Genomic DNA, 12,831 nt, shown 5'->3' on the forward strand with positions numbered 1-12,831 from the left:
CTTCCAATCCTCCAATCACAGTTGCACAGACATAAATGTTTGATATAATATTCTCATACAGAACTGGATTAATTTGTTATAGCTCACACATCGTTTAAGATTTAATTTGGAATTTATATGAATTAGACCAGTTCAGTGGTGTCCTTAACAGTGGTTTGCGTTGATAAAAACAGATTGATTAGGTTTCTATACAATGATGTCCGTACCATTAACTTCACCTCTCTTTTTAAGAAGCTATTTAAATGGAAGCACGAAGACCAGGGATAAAAAAATGGCTGCCCATAGATTTAATCCGGACTGCAAAGCCTTTTGACATGATGGAGAGAAAGATACGCCCCTCATTCATTTATTTTATTATTTTTTTCAAATCAGAATGTCCGTTAAGATTGCCTTTGCTTTTAAAGAACTGTGAAGATGGTGTGCTGATTTAGAAACTTGATAGCTGGAATACTGTGCACTCTACAGTCACTGATGCTTATTCTCCTGAAATACCTTTGAATTCTTGCTCAGACAATCAGAAAAAACTCCCAGAAGAACATAACACATTTGTTTTTCCATCTCCCAGTCTGCATGGTTTGGTTTTTGTCCATTTGTTTTGAGTCATGTCTAAATTAAAGAATTGTGTCTGTCCCTTCAGGCAGTCAGCTCCAACAGAACGCATTACCTGATTAAAAAAGTAAGGTAAGAAATGTAAAAGTAATTCAGCCTCTACTTTGATCTGTGGTTAACCTGTGTGGCTTTCCCATTTATTTTACTGCTTCATCACTGAACTGAAGTGTTAGTTTCTTGTCAGACGTGATCTAATAAAACAAAAAATTTGAACTACTATTACCGGTAAATCAAACATGCTTTTCATTCACTTGATTTCTCATATATTTCAATTCTCGAAGTTGCAGTAAAAATTGAAAGGCACTCATAGAATGGATGCCTCCCCCGACACCATTGTCACTAGAACATGAACGAATGACAGTTGTAGTTTTGTTACAACTGTGTCATAAATGCAAACTACAGCTTAAGTAAACAAATTTAAATTGTTGTCTTCTTTCTTGTCTATAATTTTGCTTATTGTTGTCCCTTCTATTAGATTAGTACTGTTTGCATTGTACCAGTGGTTTTGCCCCAGGCAAGCTATTTAACTGAGCTCTAGGCATGAGTGTCACTTCACAGCCGACATCACGTCTAGCCAGCACGACTGAAAGAAACTGTGTCATCCAATAGCGTGGGTTCCATTGTATATTTGAAAAGCCCAAGCAGCACTCTGGGTATTGTTTTCTTTAAAGGGGAGTCAGGTTACCTTGACAACCACGGGATGCCTACCCATAGGTCCTTAGGCAAAGATAAAGCATAGCCAGAAGGAGGGAAAGAAAGAGAAAAGAGACAAAAACAGAGACGCTATACCTTCCGGTCCGAACTTTATTTATTATTCTTTTACATTTATGTGGTTTGAAATATTCCTGATATTTGCCAGTGGGTCGAGACGAGGACCCAAGGAGGTGAGGATGTACGTGTGTGTCCAAGTGTGTGACTGTTCATGTGCTAATTTGTCTTATATCTCTTACATTGAGACACAGCTGGTTCTCAATGTGACGGCAGTTTTGTTTGATTTAAATCCAGAATTTCTGCCAGTTTAATAAACCTGTTTAACACACTCACAAAAAGAACACAGAAAAGGCTTTCTTGATCACTCAAGCTAGCATCAATTACTTTGTACTCTGCTTAAGCCTATAGACTTTACTGATGTCATTCATGTAGGAAACTACAATAGAACTTTAGTTCTTTTATCCAAATATGGGTGTATAAAATGTAGGTATACAAAAGTTGTGTAATTATATTTTTTTCCTGATGAACTGTGCATTTATCACTGAGCATATTGAACTTGCTGCTATTTGCTATTCTTGTTTAAATAGTGAGAGACAAACATCCTGTAAACGGAAGGCCATGCATGTTGCTCTGCGGCCACGCAGGTAAGGTTCAGCCTCATCAAGTCATTGGTCAATGCAAACTAATAAAAGGTCCATATTTATACTTAAAAGTTACTTTTGGTTTGTGGCACCCTACTGTGACATAGGCATGTGCATCTATTATTGTTTTTATAATAGTACTTTTCTTTTACAACAGGATCTCTCCAGTATGTATAGCCCGTGCTCTCAATGCTCTGACAACCTGAAATATAAACGGATAAAGTAATTAGAAATAATGTCTTAGAATGAATCCTGAGTACCACAGGAACCTGGAGAGTCTTGAAAATTAGCAGGCACCTGAACTTGGCTATGCTGTGTTTTTTTAGGGACTGTAGGTTTATTGACTGATTAAAGTAAGGGTGAAGTTACTGCTCTCTCTGATACTACATAAATAAAGCACGGAGTTCATGTGAACTGTGAGAAGACACAGAACATCACGCTTCAAATAGTTACTTGGACCACAATCCTTACTTGAATTCATGGGAAAATTACTTCTTTGAATTCTCAATTTTTGATACATTTTTGTTGATGGAAATCTGTTTTAAATCCAGTTTAAAAAGTTGAAAGGAGAGCTGACTCCCTCTGTCCAATTTTTGTCCGATGGACATAAAAAAAGAAACAATATTCACATTGATATATTTGACACTATTTTCTCCTGTGTACACAAATGTGTAATTAAAGGAATACACAAATGCATCGCTGTGTTTACCTGCTAATTACTTAACTTATGTCATAAGAAAATCTACTCCTGTATTTTTTTTTACCTTTGTTTTCCTTATCATTAACTTTGAACGATGACCTACTGATTGTTATCTGAGGCCGTTTCTGTGTGTATGCTGCCCTCTAGCGGCTGCCTGGTGCTCTGTCTGGGACTGTCTGCGTTCACCCTGCTGCTTCAGAGTCTTTGGGTGCCACCTGAAATGACCAGACATGAACAAGATGGGAGGTCACCTGAAGAACAAGGTTTACTCTCAAATTTAATTAAAACCACAAGCCGAGGGCCAAACTTTAAAACTTTAAACATACCTATGGAGCAACACACATGAGCGTCACCGGGGTATGCTGTGCTGAGTTTCCAGTATGATAAAATTTTGTATAAAATTTGATGGAAGTCCTCCCCTATGTCTGATAGGTAGGTGTTTGCAGACATAGGCTCTCCAATTCCAGAATTTCCCCTAGAAGATGACATTTAAAGGGGCAAGGTTGTTTGTGCAAAAGCTTTATGCATGGTTTGCAATTTTTTCTTCAGCTGTCTTCATCAGAGTTTGCATTTCTGAACAGTCAGCATTCTTTTTAGGCACGTTTCTTAAGTCTTTCCTGTCTCATCTATTCCAAAGCAAAAACATGTCTTATTTGTTGTCATAGGAAATTGACACAACTACTGATTCAATTCATTTTTTTTTGTCTTTTGAGGGATAGTAATCAGATACACATATTTAAGCATTACCAGAGAAACAATCTTTGTGACAGATTCGGACAATGCTACCACTCGTGAGTCATTTTCCAAGAGTAACCCCTGATGGTTTTGGTTATCTAAATGTTCCAAACTATTTCTTATTATTTTATGAGAGCAGAGTTTAGCTTACAGTGCAACACATTGATGTGTTTCAGCCACAGACCCACAATGAGGGACCCACCTCCTACTTATGTACGAAGAGCCACCCAGCAGTGGTTGTGATGGAAAATATACCACAAAAGAGAAACTGCAAAAGCAGATTTTAAGCAAAAGTTTAGCCCTCAGTGAAGAATCTCTCTGAATAACTTGTAGAGGTTTGCTTGCTTTAGAAGAAATGATGACACTCATGGTTTCATTTCTCTATGTAAAATTTAATAAAAGCAGCTCTGTAGTGCATATTTCGATCTAAACGTGATCTGACACTGTGCTGAAAAAGCTTGTAATGCAGCATTCGATATGACTTTTAAAGGGTTGCATGCACAAGTGTATTTTATATTCTGCGTTTAAATGTCAGCAGTTTTATGGTTACGTGATTGTTTACAAGTAAAATGTCCAGAATGGCATTTAATTTAAAGTATAATATTTATAATTTTCTAATTTTTAAAGTTGGTGTATAAATGGCTGACAGCAAAAATTGTGTTGTTTGAGTGTTTGACCATGCATTTAGTGAATTGCAATTTTCAGTTTTACCACTAGATGTCAGTAGTCCTTCTCACTGCGCCCCTCTCCAGACGGGAGTGACGCGCTGACAGCTGAATAAACACAAATTAAATGACATCATCACTTTTTTTTTTTACTGTGTATCACAGTTTATAGCTCCATCAAGGAGATCCTTTTGACCTCAAATCAACCCCAAGTACTCCAGAAACTTCACCTCAGAAAATAGTCTCGTCCAACAACTGTTTCCCCCCTTCCCTGAGGTCTCCTCTACACATTTGATATTCCCTCTTCACTGCCAATGCAAATCTTTTAACAGTCCTCATTGCTTCATACAAACTTTTCAATCAAGACATCCTTGATCTGCCACCGTAAATAGCTCATTTCACCTCACAGACAGGCTTTCAAAACACACACTCACTGTTTTTACAGTTACGGTATACCTGTTAACAGCAGAGCGCCTGGTAGCTAGGTAGGTGGGTAACTGTGAACACAACTACATGGTGTCAGTCATGCAGTTCCCACTGGAGATGACATATCAAATAAAAAACAAGAATCGCTGCCTCGGTCGAATTTAACGGTGATAAAAATAGCAAACAGCCATAATATTTTATCCAAAATCTGCAGCCTTGTGGCAAAATGTTTTGACAGAACATCTCCTCAATGTCAGCCGTCCTTTTCTTTGAGTACACATTATTATTGATTAAGACAGAAGGGTCAAAATATGAAATAAGATAAGAACACTTTTGACATATTTGTCCTGTAAAGATTAGAGAGAAATAAAACTGACTGAAATTAAAACAAAACAAAACACTGGACTAAAACGAACATATAAGTGCTGTTTGCAAAGCTTTGTTCTATATGTTGAAATATAACCTTCACGGCTTGTGAAGTGTTTCTTTTAAAATTCACAAAATGCATACACAGCACATCTGCGTTGATACAGCACTTATAGCAATGTGAGATGACCGCAGAGCTTCAGTTACATGCAGAAATATGTGGCTGTCAGAAATTATGACTCAATTCCACCTTCGTCTGTCATCCAGGGACATTCACCTCTATTAAAAAATATTTGACGTCATTACCCCCACATGGAATATGGAGAATAAACAAAGTTGTAACTACTGCTGCTTCATTGGCTGCAGATCAAGTTAAGAAAATAATCTTACATAACCCTGCTGTTTTACTGATAAATGGAGCAAAATTACGCGACAATCACAATAAAAAACGGTAGTAGAGCAGGAATATCATTATAATGGAAGCACATGATATTGCACATGTCAGACACATCATCATGTCTGTGCTTTCTGCCACAGATAAGCGTGGGCTTGGCTTCCGCAGGCTGGCTCTTCGCTTGGAAGCTTTGAGCACTCAGGTACAGAAGCTGAGCAGAGGCAGCAGCGACGCCCATCTGACCAGAGACGATCTAAGCCTGTTAATCCAGAGGTACAGAAAAACATCTGTTAACACACAATAAAGGATCAGTGGAGCATCTCTGTGTAATGAAGCAGTTGTAGGGTCCTGTGTTTGTTCATCAAGTGTGGTTCATGATCCAGGTTTAGACAGAACCAGCAAGGTTTAGCCCACATAGTAGAGAGGGAGCTGAAGAGAGTGTCTCAGAGGCTTGAACAGCTCAGCCGCCCCCGTCACCATCAGTCTCACACACCAGCACCACCAAACGATGACATCAGGATACACACAGGTAAAACACAGATGTTCATGAAATGTACTCTGTCTTAACCGACTGATTTCATTTGACCAACAGTGAAAAAGGATTTCTGCATGATAAAAATATTGCAGAAAGTCTCATTTCTGGTATTTTCTATTGCAGTATGTGGAACTTTTATTACACATTTCCCTCGTCCTTCTTTTTTTTTTTGCTCTCAAGGAGTTTGGTTTTGCTGCTTTAATGTGTATTTTTGAAGATTTTAGACTTATTCTGGCAAATATTGATTGTTTTTGAAAAATAAAAAATAGTAAGAGTAAAGTGCCTGCTCTAAATTCTCAAAGTTAATGCTGTAAAATTAAAAGGATAAAACAGGAAAAAGTTACCTCTGTGTAACATTAAAACATCTTCCCAGGTGAAACAGAAATTTTAGGACAACTCAGTTGAATATATCTGAACATTCCAGCTACAACAAACTGCTGCTCTCCCCGTTCTTGTATGTTTACTTTCATAATTGGTAATCAAGCTTTTCTGTGGTTGCTGTGGTAGTGTGATACTCCGAGCCAAAGACACGGTTCATAGCCTCAGTAGAGGTTAACCATACAGTGAAATTAACAAGCTGTGATAATGGAGGGTTTGAATGGAGGGGGTTGAAGTCCTTGAATAGCCGTTTAATGAGTCCCACAGCACCAGTACCGTTCAGGAAAAAAGTTTACATCTACGCTACGACCCTCCTGAGAGGTGTCAGGTGAGAGTGGGGTTACGCACCCTGGTTGGCACACGAGGGGTTTTAAGTGTGTGTGTGTGTGTGTGTGTGTGTGTGTGTGTGTGTGTGTGTGTGTGTGTGTGTGTGTGTGTGGGCACCCGTACACATGTTTACCTTCAAATGAGACAAAATAGTTTTATAAGGCTCTCATATATGCCACTCATACAGTATATGAAGACGCACACTTACCGACATAGATTATGTACACACGTGCCACCCACATGCACACAAATACACACCTCCCTGTCACCAGCCTGTTCACCCCCACCCTCTTCCTCTCACATTACCTCACACCCATAAAATACGACTGAGTTACCCAGGAGTCCTTTCACCAGGTTGTCTGCTGATACTCTTATTTTTTGCAGAGGGAACACTTTTTTTTTGCCCCAGTCTCATGGTATATCACTGTTTTAAGCTTTCCACACCTCAACAGTGCCTTCAGGTTTTCTTATCATTTTTTTCCTCCCCTTTCCCTTTTTACTAGGTTGTTTTACATAGTTAAATGCTGCATATCTTGGCAAGGGCTAGCATTGTAAAACGTTTACGTTAGGTAGGAGGCAGGTGGATCAGGTGTGCGTGAATGTGTGTGTTCATTCCACTTGATTGACATTGGCTGGAGGCGGCGGGGGTCTTACGGGAAAGAGCCTTTGAGAACACACTGCCTCCGCTCTAATGCCTCTCACACGCATGGCAGCGCTTAACATTGTGCTGCTCATTGTGAACTTTTTCAGTCAGGTCGGTTGTATATCAAAGTTATTATCCACTGTTCTTCATTACCTGCAATACATTAACTCTACACTGAGCTTTTTGTTTCTAAAGCCAGAGTATGTGGAATAATGATGCATTCAAAATGGCCCTTTAAAGAAAAAAATGTGTCATGGCTAATATCTTCCCCGTAGGGCCCAATGAGAAGTGTGAGGTGCCAAAGGATCCTGCGTATCCGGTGTGTGCGGAGAAAGTAGAGGTGGGGACGTGGAAATATATGGTAGTATGAACCGTATGGCTCTCTAGGTGCATTGTTGAAGTGCTTAGTTCCAAGCAGCGTCTTACGGGCTGTATATGGAAATACAAATGTAGCGCTACGCTAATCCGCATGATGCATTGCTGCACAAAACCAAAAAATGTATGCCATTACTTTAACTTATTATTGTGATTTAAAATCCGTCTCTCTGGCAGTTTCTGCAGGCCCACTGGAAGTCAGACTCCTGTTACGCCTTTTATGGTGTGGATGGTACTATCTGCTCCATATTGACTTACCTCAGCCAAATAGAAGACTTCTGTCCTGCTCGCCCAGAAGGAAAGCACCCTGTCCTGCCATGGCAACAGAATCCCCACCTGAACACAGACAGAGTATGACCATATGATAATATCATGGTAAAAATGATAATAAATTTTCACTCCCTGACTGTGTATTTGTGTCCAGGCTGAGATCCGTACGACCCTGAACCCCCTCTATGAGGCCATCTACAACAGCAGTGGTCCTGCCGTGAACTTCATCCGCTCCAGAGTAGAAAGGATGTCTGATCAGTGGATACAGGCTGGCATGAGGATGATGAGGAGCAGCAACAAGACCACCTTAACCCAGATGAGGGTGCAGACCTGCAAATTATGTTACTACATTATATTTTGGTAGTATATTCTACCATCTGACATGATCTACTGAATAAACGAATAATGAATCTAATCTCTTCTAAACATGCTTGCAGCTAAAGATTGTGTGCTTTAACACACCCATAGGTGCTTCTTTATCCCGGTGCTCTGGCTGGGAGTGTTGGCCAACCATTTGAAGCTATGGTGAAGCGCGGGGGTCCTTTAGGCGAGCTGGTGCAATGGGCTGACCTCGGAGCCTGTCTGACAATCCTGGGCCACAACCTCACCTTCAGCTACTCCCAGCACCGCCTCCACAGGTGGACGTCTTACACCTCATCTGACAGAAACTATTACATTTATTACTGATAACAGGTAATGGTGTGCTGTGTGTTTATTGTAATCGGTCCAGCCTAATAGGAGCTGCTCCAGGCCGAGGCAGTTGTCCAATTCAGAGGCCTTTAACCTTTGACCTCATCTATACTGACTACCATGGCCTGGCTCACCTAAAACGCTCCATGGGACTAGCTTTCCTGCATTATCAGTAAGAATTGTGTTTACTAACTAGAAAATGATAGTAATGCAGCATGTCGAGGTTTTTTTTCATTGAGCACAAAATGTGTTTCAAAGCCCTTCAGGATGAGTATCTTTAATTCAACAATGATGAAACCAACATACATTACAAACCCTGATGGTTATTAGTGATCATTATTATAAATAAAATAGCCACCAATATTAAAAAAGCACTGACATATTCATTTACTGTACATCTTTTTTTTTAAAAATCACTTTTTTGACAGTGAAATGTAGCATTTTTCAAATCATTTTAATAAACATGAATCCTTCTTTATACATTTTCACATGAAACAGTACTTTTTCTTTGCTTTTAAATTTGCTTTTACTTTCTACAACATCATCTTAAACATTTTTTCCCCTATAAATCAGTTTTTAATTTTGAAATACCTGACAAACATGAAAAATAAAGTCAGATGGAAGACAAGATAAAACAGTTCAAGTTGTGACTATTGCAGAAAAGTGAATCCATGCATGGTGATCTTTTCTCTTCACTGATTGTAGGTGTCGCTTCAGAATCCTGGACTCTTTTGGAACTGAACCAGCCTTTAACTTGGGGAGTTATGCACGTAGTCATGGATACAAAACACTGTGGGGCAGCTGGGATCTGCAGCCTCTGCAGTACATGACCATGTTCCGTAAGACTATATGTAATGGTGTTTGTGATCGTGTGTGTGTGTGTGTGTGTGTGTTTGCATTGATTCAGAAAACACTCCTGCCACCTATAAACTATGAGGTTGTAATGCTATGATATTTTTATGGTATGATAACCACCTGAGAAAATGTTTTCTCACCATCATGCCATACGGTATTACACTTTCTTTATCATTAGTTATGATGACCCTCAAAGGATTTTTTTTCTTTGACAGATATGAACACAAATATGTACATTTATATACACGTATAGTAATGGCTGCCACAGCACTGATCCTTCACATACACCCCTATAAACGTCTTCACACTGAGAGGATTAATCGTCGAGGTTAAATAAACTTGGTGCCCAGACAGAGTTTTCATTCCAACACCTCTAGCTGTCATGTTTCCCATCCCGCCAGGAGATGGAGACAAGCTGGACACGCTGGGCTGAGAGCCACCCTTCATGCTTTGACCAGTGTTTATTTGTCCTGCTGGGGGGGAGAGAGAGAGAGAGAGAGAGAAAGAGAGAGACATGGCTGTAAGTCGACAATGAGGAAGGTGTGGGAAAAGATAGGGACAGAAAATAGAAACAAAGTGGAGAAAGAAGCTTTGGTAAGGAAAAGCAGGTGTCAATGCTTGTGTTTGGAAATGGAGGACGAAACATACAGATAACAAACAAAAGACACTTTGATTTCTTATAGCTTCTGATCAAACACACACATTTTGCATGGTCTAAATACTGGTGTGCTGTTTCAAATGTCAACTAATCTCATATAAAAGTCAAGCTGTGTTAACATGTAAGCCAAGACAGGTGTAAGAGACAAATGGAGCTGAAGAAGAGCCAGGAGGAAATTCTGTGCTGCTGTAAGACTGAATGAATGAGTTGTTAAGTCTGTTTTTAACAGAGGATGAGACACACACACACACACACACACACACACACACACACACACACACACACACACACACACACACACACACACACACACACACGCACACGCACACACACACACATGCTACAGATGCCTGCACACATCTACTTTCACACCTTTGCTGGCACATTCCTATTAAAGTAAATACTCATCTTTCACACATTCCTTAGTGTGTTGGAAAGCAGCAGGGTGGTAGCTGCCTATCCAAACACCTCGCACACATGTAGAGGTCTTATTTCCTCTAACGACTGATTTATACTGTGCAGCATGTTTTTCCTCTCTTGCAGAATTTTAATCTTAGATGTTTACGTCTAAAAATTTAGGTCTGAGTCAAAAGCCAAGTTTTAGTACCATAAATAACACCCTTTAATATTTACGCTAAATGTACTTTTATTTCAAAATTTGGCAATGAATGTTTAGAACTCAGTTTTCTCGCAGAATGGTCCATTGACTTTTTGCACAATATTTGTGGTGCAGCCAATTTATCTCCCTTTTTTCCCCCCATTTAGCACTGCCACTACACAGCAAGAAGGTTCTGGGTTCAAAACCCAACATGGTTCCTTTTTGCAAGGTGTTTGCATGTTTGTCCCATGTCTTCATTGTTTCCTCCTGTTAGCTAAGATGTCACTGTCCAGAAGTACTCAGTATCGGTTGAAGCTACCCATGATAGTGAAAAGTGAATCTTTCTGTGTTGAGGAGACTTGTCACGGGTGCACCTCACCCAAAACACTCCAACTCCTCCACTACCCAGCAAATAATCCACTACAGAAAATGGATTGATGTCATCTAAAATTTTGCGTTCTGTCATTTCCAGCACACACACCTGATAACTCCTTCTTGGGTTTTGTGAGTGAGGAAGCAGTGAGGAAGGAGGTGAGGGAGGAAGAGTTGGAGACAGACGCTTACAAGAAAGACAGGATGGCAGTGGTCTATGGAAAACAAGACTACATGTGGCAGGTATAAAGATGTAGAAACACTTCATGATGCTGATGAACATACAGGTCTTCAGCTTGTTTCTGTATGTGTCTACATGTTACACACCAGGGTAAATCTGAGTATGTGGGGCTGATCAGCGAGCAGCTAGAGACCCACGCTACCGTCTACCAGGCTCCAGGACATGCTTCTCATCTGCCGAGCTTCATCAAAAACCACGGCTTGCTGACTCAGGAACACTTCCTACAACTTCTTCACAGAGCCAAGGTTGGATAAAAAAACTCTCAGGAGAAAACAAAGAAGTCGCTGAATCTATTTTAATTGCTTTTTTGTGTTCTGCTTTGCATATATTTTATGATAGGAACTTACTTGATGCAAAGCAACACCTCTCTTCCCTCTGCTGCTTCCGTCTCAGGTGTTTGTAGGCCTCGGGTTCCCCTACGAGGGTCCGGCTCCCATTGAGGCGATAGCTTTAGGCTGCGTGTTCCTTCAGCCACGGTTCAACCCACCGCATTCATCAGACAACAACGAGTTCTACAAAGGCAAGCCCACCACGAGACAGGTATAGAAATCCCTAAAATAAACCAACATGCAGTGAATATCAATGCTGTAAGTTTTTCGATTTAAGGGCAGTAAATGACTTTGGATCCTAGATTTCCTCCCAGCACCCGTATGCCGAAACATTCATCGGTAAACCCCACGTGTGGACGGTAGATACCACCAACAAGACTGATGTACGTGAGGCAATCAGAGCCATTCTACACACAGAGGTGAACAAGCATAGCTTTCATATATTTGGACGTTAGCATACATAATGCAATGTTTCGATTTCAAAACGACTGCATGTGTTTATTTTTGCAGGTGAAGTCTTTCACTCCACGAGAATTTACATGTGACGGAATGCTGGAGAGGGTTAGGAGTTATATCACTCATCAGGTACAGATAAATAAACTTGTTGCAGTGTCTCTGGCCATGGCTTAATCAGTGCAATAAATTATGAAGTGTCAAAAATGCTTTTTAACTTTGCAATCATTAATTCCAATGCACTGAAATTTACATTTAAATGGCCGTTATGACAGAAGAAGAAGTAAACTTTCAAATCATACTTGTCTCTTAAATTCCTCCAGAACTTTTGCAGCACCTCCGCTCCTACCTGGCCACCAGAACGTGTTCTAAGGATACACCTTGGTCCCTTGGGTCAGTCGTGCGTAGACACGTGTCGACGGTCCTCCCACGTCTGTGAGCCTGCTTTGTTTCACCATTTAAACAATCCTTCTACCTTCAGCAGGTGAGAAATCAGCAGGTAAACACTGCTGGGGAGGGGAGAGTGATGTTCAGAGCAGGGAAATGACCTTAACATGTTTGTGAATGTACTGTAATTTGCTATTAACTGCCATTTGTGGTTTAAGCTACTGAAAATTTTTTTTTTTAAATCATAAATAAATTTTAATTTCTCTCTTTTAAGACTTGGCATAGGCTGCTCCAGCATTCGACAGGGAGTGAAGCACCTGTTTCCCTCCTACATCCCTTGGGGTCGATTCTGTGGTCTTCAACAGGAGCCTCGGCTGTTCAGCTGTGCCGGATCTGATCCGTCTCACCGCCGACTGTGTCCCTGCAGAGCTCATCTACCAGGACAGGTGGCGTTGTGCCTCAACTGCGTCTGA

The 12,831-nt window shown here is 40.4% G+C and overlaps 1 protein-coding gene across 1 annotated transcript; it reads left to right on the plus strand.

Moving 5' to 3' along the window:
* Window positions 1–1,938: 1,938 nt before the first annotated feature.
* LOC137588744 (alpha-1,6-mannosylglycoprotein 6-beta-N-acetylglucosaminyltransferase B-like) lies at window positions 1,939–12,831 on the plus strand. The gene is made up of 17 exons (XM_068305997.1): window positions 1,939–1,964; window positions 2,809–2,924; window positions 5,391–5,520; window positions 5,631–5,776; window positions 7,406–7,470; window positions 7,683–7,856; window positions 7,930–8,097; window positions 8,244–8,413; window positions 8,506–8,637; window positions 9,171–9,304; window positions 11,049–11,191; window positions 11,279–11,434; window positions 11,583–11,729; window positions 11,821–11,937; window positions 12,029–12,103; window positions 12,295–12,455; window positions 12,633–12,831. Exons 1-17 carry the CDS (start codon window positions 1,939–1,941, stop codon window positions 12,829–12,831), a joined length of 2,259 nt encoding a protein of 752 aa, XP_068162098.1.

This window comes from Antennarius striatus, chromosome 21, assembly GCF_040054535.1.
Source record: "Antennarius striatus isolate MH-2024 chromosome 21, ASM4005453v1, whole genome shotgun sequence".
Taxonomy (NCBI): domain Eukaryota; kingdom Metazoa; phylum Chordata; class Actinopteri; order Lophiiformes; family Antennariidae; genus Antennarius; species Antennarius striatus.